The sequence below is a fragment of the Lathyrus oleraceus genome, chromosome 7, assembly GCF_024323335.1.
Source record: "Lathyrus oleraceus cultivar Zhongwan6 chromosome 7, CAAS_Psat_ZW6_1.0, whole genome shotgun sequence".
Taxonomy (NCBI): domain Eukaryota; kingdom Viridiplantae; phylum Streptophyta; class Magnoliopsida; order Fabales; family Fabaceae; genus Lathyrus; species Lathyrus oleraceus.
The window spans coordinates 182,223,213-182,232,389 of record NC_066585.1 but is presented as its reverse complement, the minus strand read 5'-3'; the positions used below and the strand labels follow the sequence as shown (position 1 = coordinate 182,232,389).

At 30.6% G+C, this 9,177-nt stretch overlaps 2 protein-coding genes across 2 annotated transcripts; one reads left to right on the top strand and one right to left on the bottom strand.

Annotated features, from left to right (window-relative positions):
- The first annotated feature begins 3,238 nt into the window (after positions 1–3,238).
- On the top strand, positions 3,239–4,146 carry LOC127104935 (uncharacterized). The gene is made up of 2 exons (XM_051042074.1): positions 3,239–3,886; positions 4,003–4,146. Exons 1-2 carry the CDS (start codon positions 3,442–3,444, stop codon positions 4,077–4,079), a joined length of 522 nt encoding a protein of 173 aa, XP_050898031.1. The 5' UTR covers positions 3,239–3,441; the 3' UTR covers positions 4,080–4,146.
- Positions 4,147–4,641: 495 nt separating this feature from the next.
- On the bottom strand, positions 4,642–5,249 carry LOC127102779 (transcription factor DYT1). The gene is made up of 3 exons (XM_051040111.1): positions 5,082–5,249; positions 4,815–4,991; positions 4,642–4,713 (listed from the first exon to the last, which is right to left on the bottom strand). Exons 1-3 carry the CDS (start codon positions 5,247–5,249, stop codon positions 4,642–4,644), a joined length of 417 nt encoding a protein of 138 aa, XP_050896068.1.
- Between the last annotated feature and the right edge of the window lie 3,928 nt (positions 5,250–9,177).

Genomic DNA, 9,177 nt, shown 5'->3' with positions numbered 1-9,177 from the left:
ATAGAGATCTTGAGGACAATCCAAGGTTACAGGGGTGATGTACATCACCCCAGCTTCATTTTTGTATATGGCTCGTGCATTTTGGTTGAGGTTCAAAAACCTGCAACTGGTGGCCGGAGTTGGTTGGTCCACCGGAGAAGATGGTGGTTTCCACCACCATCCCCACGTGGATGTACCATGGCCTTTGGATCTCACTTGCACGTTCTAATCCTAGCCTTTGTTTTATTTGACTTGTTTTAAAACATTTTGTTGCGTGCTTGACTAATGACTATGGTACTCCAGCGCTTTTGTGCCATTGGATGTGTCCACGTCATTTAATGAAGTAGATCCAGCGTTCCCTGATTTTTCTCTTTTTCTAATTTCTGTTTTATTTTCTTTTATTCCTTTTTATTTCAAAAATTCATAACTATTTTATTTGGAATCACAAAAATATGAGACCAACACTAAAATTTTTCTTGAAAAATCTAGTTTCATAATCTGATTTTTAATTATTTTTGTGATTCCATTTAATATTTTTTGTGAATTATTTTGTTTTTAATAGTTTTTAATTCATTTTAAATACTTTTTGATATTCAAAAATTCCAAAAATATTTTCTTAACACATATGGATCATGATAACTCTATGAAAAATATTTTCATCAATTTCTTAATTGATTTGAGATTTTAATTCATTTGTGTTATAGAAAATTAATATGGTCCCTAATTTCTATATCGACGGGGTTTCGACTATGACGCGCCCTAAAAGTTCTAGCAAAATAGCAAGTCCACCGTTCATTTTGAGCTACTATAGCAACATTCAGGTCTATATGATCCATGATAGAGGAGGAAACCTGGACAACCACACCCCTCATATCAAGGTTACCAAAGTTCATCTCTTCATCTTCTTCAGAATATTCGTCAGTACCCTACTTAATAGAGGTGTTAAAGGGTTTGTAAAGAATGTGTGATTTAGCCTAACTCAACCCTACAAAATCGGTTGGTAGAGTGAGGACTGCCCCCACTTATAAACACTTGTTCAGGCCATATATTATCCGATGTAGGACTCTTAACACACACCCTCACGCCCAGGACTGGACATCTGGAGCGTGGAAATAAATGGTGGGTGGCCCGATAGCGGAAATCATAGTAGGTGTGGCCCACCGGATCTTAAACGAGGCTCTGATACCATGTTAAGAATGTGTGATTGGGCCTAACTCAACCCTACAAAACCGGTTGGTAGAGTGAGGACTGCCCCCACTTATAAACACATGTTCAGGCCATATATTATCCGATGTAGGACTCTTAACAGGGTTCATCGCTATTTTCTACAAAATCCAGAACTAACACTAAGCACAATAAAATTAGATTTGGGTCTATTAATGTTTAAAGGGTCATCATTTGGAATATCAGGGTTTTCAAATATTGTAGAAGACGAAGAATTTCTGCCATTAAGATTGTTTATCATGTTTGTAGGTATATTATCTATATTGATCATGGCAAAAACAAGAAACAAAGTAGCAAAAGGTAAGAAAAAAGGGCTAGAAGTGTTACATGAATAAAGAGGTGAAGTGAAAAAATGGTTAAAGGCATGTGCAACTCGGAGATGTTGGTGAATTAGGAAACACATAACTCAGATAGAAAGAGGAGGTGGAAAAATCAAAGGTCACTGGAGCTCAAGGGAGGAGTGAAAATCATTTAGGAAACCAAAATAATCTTTATATAGTAGAGCAAGATGGATAAATCAACAATCCAGAATGAGAGAAAATGGGAAGATGAAAAACAACATTCAGATATCGCCTAAAAAATACAACGACATTTGAGTACACTCGAGAATCCTAGAGGAAAACATCACGCCCTAGCCTACAAAACTTAGGTCATTTGAACGGAAATCCTACAAAACATCGCAATGATGAGACTATCCTTTAATGTGTTTGTTCTCCAGATCTCTTTCACTTCTCTACATAAAGATCTCGAAATAGAGAACTCAACCCAATTTCTTGAAAGGCTTCCCGGATGCCATGCCTCGACAAGCTTTTGGGAAAACAGTTTTGGGCATTGCCACATACACAATATAAATATAAGCCTAATTATCATTGATCGTATATAAACAACTATGTGCGCACTCTAAAATACGATTCTGATCATAGTTTCCTCTACCCATTTTTTGTTCACTCATTGATTTAGACTTTAGAGTATTAATCTCACAGATCCACTCGCGCTACCGTACAAGAGATCTGCATCACCTAAAAAAATCCACCTCGTCAATTCACCGTCTTATTCCTTAACATAACAACTATTCTCTTAGATATAATACATAAAAATATATTATATTTAAATTAATATATTTTACTTATAATTATAATAAATATTTTTTTATTGAATTAAAAAAAAATTGTTTATTATTGAGTAGGCCCACACCTTGTATAACACCGTGTTTAAGCAAGACATTCTAAGCCTACATTAAAGCATGTTTTTTTCCTTTTCAATTCTATAAAACTCGAAGTCCGTTTAAGTCCTACCATTTAAGGGTAAACATCTCGTTTTGAGAAACATGTCACGCTTGAAGGGAGAAGAGGAAGTCTCTTATTTAATGGTATTTTAACACTGTTTACGATTTTTGCATATCTAAGAAAAAAAATAATGTATAAATGTTTTTTTTTATATGTAATGTATTTAATCATCATTAAGTATATAATTATTTTTTTGGTAACAGTATATAAATATTTCTTAATTTTATGGTAACATTATATAAATATTTCTATATTTATGTAATATATATAAATATTTGCAATTTCATAAATATTTTCATTATTTATATTAGAAAAAATAATAATATAAATAAATAATATAAAATATTTTTATACTGTCAACAAATCACGGATGTATATCCCATTTTAATTTTAAAATACTGATATAATATTAAAGAATTTTATCAGCGTATAAAATTAATTTAAACTAACAATAAACTATCTTTAATCTCTTATATATATATATATATATATATATATATATATATATATATATATATATATATATATATATATATATATATATATATATATATATATATATATATATATATATATATATATATATATATATATATATATATATATATATATATATATATATATATATATATATATATATAACTTATTCAACACAAAGTTTGTTGTAAACTTTGATAAATCCTATATTATCACATACATAGTACTAAACTTGATACATATATTTCCTTGAAAATTACGAAACTTGAATTTCATTCCCTTTCCAACCGTCGATATCGAATCTAAGTTCAGCAGCACAAGGTTTTCGTTTCTGAAACAACGCAGTTTCCACATTCTAGTCCTTTTCTTTCGGTAACTGCCGACGTTAAAAAAACACAAAAACCTTATAAAACAAAAACCTCAAAAGTTGAGAGACACTAACTCAGGTGTTTCATCGTACTCCCATCCTAAGAACATGTCTCTGACACCAAGATCTCATGTTTCCATTTTCCTTCTTGTCATTCTTTTCACTCTTTCTCTCACAGGAACAGCTCCCGAAGAATCCCCCCTACTTGAGATTCTCCGCAACCATGGCCTCCCAGCAGGACTCTTCCCTCAGAGTGTGAAATCATTCGAATTGGACCAAATGGGTCGTTTAGAAGTACACTTGGAGCGTCCTTGTTTGGCTCAGTATGAAACAACAGTGTTCTTCGACACTGTTGTTAGAGCAAACCTTAGTTTCGGACAGCTTAAGGTTTTCGAAGGCATGTCTCGTGAAGAGCTTTTTCTATGGCTTCCGGTTAAGGATATCATTGTTACTGATCAATCTTCTGGTCTCATTCTCATTGATATTGGTTTTGCACTTAAACGACTCTCTTTCTCTCGTTTTGAAGAACCCCCAATTTGTAGATCTCGTCAAGGTATTATTGTATTAGTATCTTCCTTTTATCTCGTTTTTTTAATTAGGGTTTTAGTTTTAATTAAGTACAATTGAAAAAAATAAATTAAAATGGGTTTTGTTCTATGATGATTGCAGGTCTTTCTTTTGGTATGGGTGGAAGGAAGGGTAAAGGATGGCTTAACTCTTTTCAAATTTGGGGTTTCTCTATATGAAAATTTATGTTTATGTACAAAATGTGCAACTTATATAAATTATAATGCCATTGAATAATTACTAAAATTTAATCTCTGAATAATCTATATTGATATCTACTTTCATTAACATACTTTTATTAAACAATTTTGTATTTATTGTTTGATAATATCTTATATCATATAGGACACAAAATTTATTACTTAACATATGTTTGTTTATTTATTGTTCTATAATATCTTATATCATATAGGACGCAAAATTTATTACTTAACATATATTTGTTTCCACGCTGAAACTATCGAACAACAATTGTTGGTTCACTTTCACCTTTAAGACTGCGTAATTTTTTCACGGGTGGTGAATTAAAACACGACAAAACGATTCAAACGCGTTAGAACACATACACTTAGAATGGTTTAAAAGATAATGATTTTTATTACAGACTTGTCTAAATATGGTTGAGATTCACTGATACATGAAATGTTATAATAAGTAAAAAGTTAATAAAAGAAGTACTACAACTTGAATGAACAATAAAAATCAAATATAAATGCATAGGAAATAAATTATCTATTATCTCTAAATGATCTTGATTATATCTTGCAACCAATACTTGGCTTGATCAACATCAAATGGTTCACCTCCCAAGTTCTGAAAAATTACAAACAGAAAAATGTATCAATGTTAATAATGTTAGCTTTTTCCAAAAGTTATTGTAGTTAGTTAATTAGCTTTTTGATTTAGATTCTTACCTTTAAGCAAGTTGTAATCATGTATGCTCCTTTTATAGTTGTAACACTAATGTCTGTCATTTCAATGCATAAATCATTCATAACTTCCATTAATTTGTTGAACCTCCCTCTCTTTTTCTCAATGATCATCTTAATCCACAGTTTAGTCCCATCAGTTTTTTCCACATGAATCTCTTCCTATATACAAAGTAACCACACAAACATGTTACATGATTCATTAATATTTCATTTGTTTAATAAAATAAAATAAAATAATGTGTACAAAACCTGTATCCCCCATTTCTTCATCTCTTCTGCATCAGAAACTTTGTTTATTTTCCGCTCTAAGTTTTCTTCTGCTTCCATTGCTTGAAGCTCTTGTGTGAGTTTATTAACATCACCTTGAAGCTTCTTGACATAAGTAATAGCATCCTCAATAATACTTTCTTTGAGCATCTGAAAACAACAAGTAATAAATTTTCATAATAATATTGTAAACATTAAAATCATTAGATATATAAAAAAAAAGTGAGAGTCAAGTTTAGAAAGTTTGCATTTGTGATATTTGGTACTATAGAACGAAGTGTGCAAAGCCTGGAATGAAGTTTATCTCTCCTCCTCCTTTCAATCTCAAGATTCTTTGATACAAACACTCTTGTGCCATCTTCATTATAGTATTTCTTTCTCAGTTTTCCATTGTTGGTGTCATGTTCAGCATTGGAAAACAACTCATCTTGAGACACAGATAATCTATTACTATCATTAACTTGTTCCATTTTGGAGAAACAAGTAATGAACAAAAATGTTCAAGAGAGTGAGAGAGTGAAAGAGAAAGAAAGTACAATATAATATGTAAATGTTTCTCACAATGGCATCATGTGTTTTTATTTTCAGGTTGTTTTTTAATGAGAGAGAGAAATGTATTCCTTTTTAGGACATTTGATTTGTACTTGTTTGACTGATATCATTACAAAATTACTCTTCTGTTAGATTGTCTTATTTTAATTATATATTTATAATTATTTGAGTTTCAAGTTTATTAAAAAATATTATCTCTTATTTATTTTATAAAAAAATATTTTTTTAATCTATTAAATAATCAATGAATTTATTCTATTTAATAGTTCTGATATATTTTTTATTTAATAAATTTAAAAAATAATTTTTTTTATAATAAAGATCGAAGTAATTAGATATATTATTTTTTATTATAAATAAATTTTATTTCTCCCATGCTTAATTGAAACTGTTAACCATTTATTTATTTTGATGAATTTTATTAATCTTGGAGTCCATTAATTAAAAAAAACTATAATTCAACAAAAGATTAAGTGAAAAATTTTATCATAAAAAAAAAGATTAAGTGAATATTGTTGTCTATAATATGACTGATTTTTAAAGATTTTGGCTGTTGGTTTTGTTGACTGCAATACTAAGTTATTAGAGAAATATTACCGAATCTTCGTGCAATGATGTAGATTAAGCTCACAATAAAACATAGTAGAGCAATATGAGAAACGATTCTTGATACATGAAGTAAACTACTTTATAGGAGGAGTTATGTTGGTAACTTGCGGTCCAAGTTATCTATGTGTGAAGACATTTCACCCTTTTATTTTATATTTTATTTTATTTTAATTCATCATTATTCAAAGCATTCTATAAAATGGAGTGGGATAGATGTTGATTATGGTGGAGAAGGATTAGTTTGTGATTAGAGAATTCTCGATTGCATAGTTTTGATTCTTCGTTAGCTCGTCAAAAAGAGTTATACAAATTGATTAAGTTTAAATTGAAAGACACTTCTTAATGTCTCATTTGGTTAGCAGTTTTGTTGGGTTATTTCGATTTCTGAGAACAAAACTTTGTTTGAGAAGTTTAGTTTAAGACAGATAGATATGGTTGATCAAATCAAAGTTTTGATTAGGGATGATTCTTGGCCAATATGAAGGGTTAAGTTAATCTTATTTGGTCGGAGTGGTTTGCCAATTCAAAACTTTGTCTGCAGTAATTTCTATAATTTTCAACTTGACAGGTTCCTTTGTTTGTTAAGGGATGAGTACTCGTGTACTCAATTTTTAATACAATTCCTCATTGCTTATAAAAATATATATAAAGGAATTGAATTTTGGTTGTGGTATAGATCTTTGGTGAGAAAGTATGTGCGTTTCTTTTGTGTAGGTATTAACAAAAATACAAGGTTTTCTTATGCATTTTCTCTCTTTTTAAGTGACAATCAATTTTTAAGTATTTGGTTCTTTCATGAAACACAAGATCATAACCAATAAGATAAATCGCAAAAAAAAATATAATAATCACAAGTTGTTGAAGATTGAGCTCGATATTATGCTTCATACGATGGGTGGGATATTGTTTGTTTCTTATATGAGCACCATGATAAAATTGATTCTCAACTAAAAGGGAGTCAAATGAGATCTGATTGAGGATTTCGTTGAAATTCATGAGGTCATCATATCCCGATTCAGCGGCGGGGATACTTGTTAACACTCGGACGCTCAAGTTAATGACAAACTAAAGCAAGATGTTTTATTGCTAAAAAATGTGTATCTGGATATGAGTCATTCTTTAGGCTTTTATATTAAGGTTCAAGGGTTTGAATTTCTCAAACATTCTCTTCAGGATACATGTCCTAAGGTCAGATGTTCGGAGATCATGTTTCTTTTAGATCCAACGGTCAGACTCATCTCGCAAGGAATTTGGGCATTTGCTTTCATTAGGTCGTCCTCCTGATTAGGCCTTTGTGGATTAGGCATTAGTTCAATTAAAAATAGTATCCCTAAGCCTAGTCCAGCAAAGTCGGGTCGTGGCTTACGAGTTCAGTTTTGTTTTTCTACAAATATTTTTGAACCTCATTTCCTTGAAATTGAATTTTGTTTGGGGAAAATTTACGTTGATGGCCACTATATCCCTTCTTAGCCTTTTAGTATCATTGCTTTTTTTGTTGGAGAATGATGTGACTTTAATGACCTTTGTCGCCCTTTGTAACATCCAAGTTTTTAAATTAATTTAGGGATAATACCATATTACCCACTTGCCATATAGGTGGATTTTGGTTTACCCCTCTGTAATTTTTGTTGTTGTAAAACTAACCTTAGCATACGAAGATTTTGTTGTTTTAAATCCTGTGAAATTGTTTTTTTTTCTAAAATTATCCTTGTCATACGAAGATTTTGTTGTTTTAGACCCTGTAAAATTGTTTTATTTTGTTGTAAAACTAACCTTGTCATTTTTACATGACAATGTTAGTTTTACAAAAAAAAATTTACAGGGTTAGTTTTACAACGTTTGGTTTACAAAAAACAATTTTACAGGGTTTAAAACAACAAAATCTTCATATGGCAAGATTAATTTTACAAAAAAATAATTGTTCTAGGTCTAAAACAACAAAATCTTTGTATGGCAATGTTAGTTTTATGTGTTGATGTGATTTATTGGAGTGTTATATGTGTTTTTGTGGGGTTAATTGAGGTGATATATGATTTATATTATTTATCACTATTTTTAGTCAATTAAAATAATAAAAGAGAATAGAGAAAATAAGAGATATTGAGATATGGTGTGGAAATTAGTAATTTTATGAAATTGGTGGGGTAAGGAGAGAATTAACTAAAGTCGAGGGAAAATGTGGTGATAACTAATCTAAATAGAAATATTATGTTTTTATTTAATTTAAATAGAAAAGAATGACAAAAATAGATTTATGTCGTACTTAGAGTTTTGGAGCAAAATAGGAGTTTGAGAGGCAAGAGAAAAACCTAGGATTCCAGGTAAAAACTTTAATTTTTTGCAGAATTTAGGTAAGGGATTGTTATTCATCTATGAGTGTGCTTTTCATAAAGGATAGAGAGAGATCCTAACCTTCTTCTTGGTTGTTTTCCCCAATCCTTCATTGATGAGGTTTTGAATTCTTGAGATGGTTGTGTATACCTCTCTGGATTATTCTGTTTTAAATATATTATCATGTTGTGATTGTGTGTTGAATTTGTATGCAAATCATATGTGAAATTGATATCGGTGTTGTTCTTGTTGTTGTGTTTTGATGGTGATGAACATAATGATGAATTTCATGATAAATTAATATTGATGTGTAATCGCTACTGATTTGGTGTACTAAGTGTCAAATATATTATATATGATATTTTTCTCTTTGATTTGGGTGGTTAGGGGTTAAAATTGAAGCTTTGGAGGTGCTCAAATGGTGAAATCGCTGATTCTGTAATATGCATAGTGGCGATGGGTGTCACCGGCGTGACGGGCCGACTGTCACGTGTAACACCCTAATCCCTGCATATAAAATTATCATGGAATTTGAGAAAATATAATACAAGCACTCTGTCGTACCTCAAAAAAATGAGAACACGAC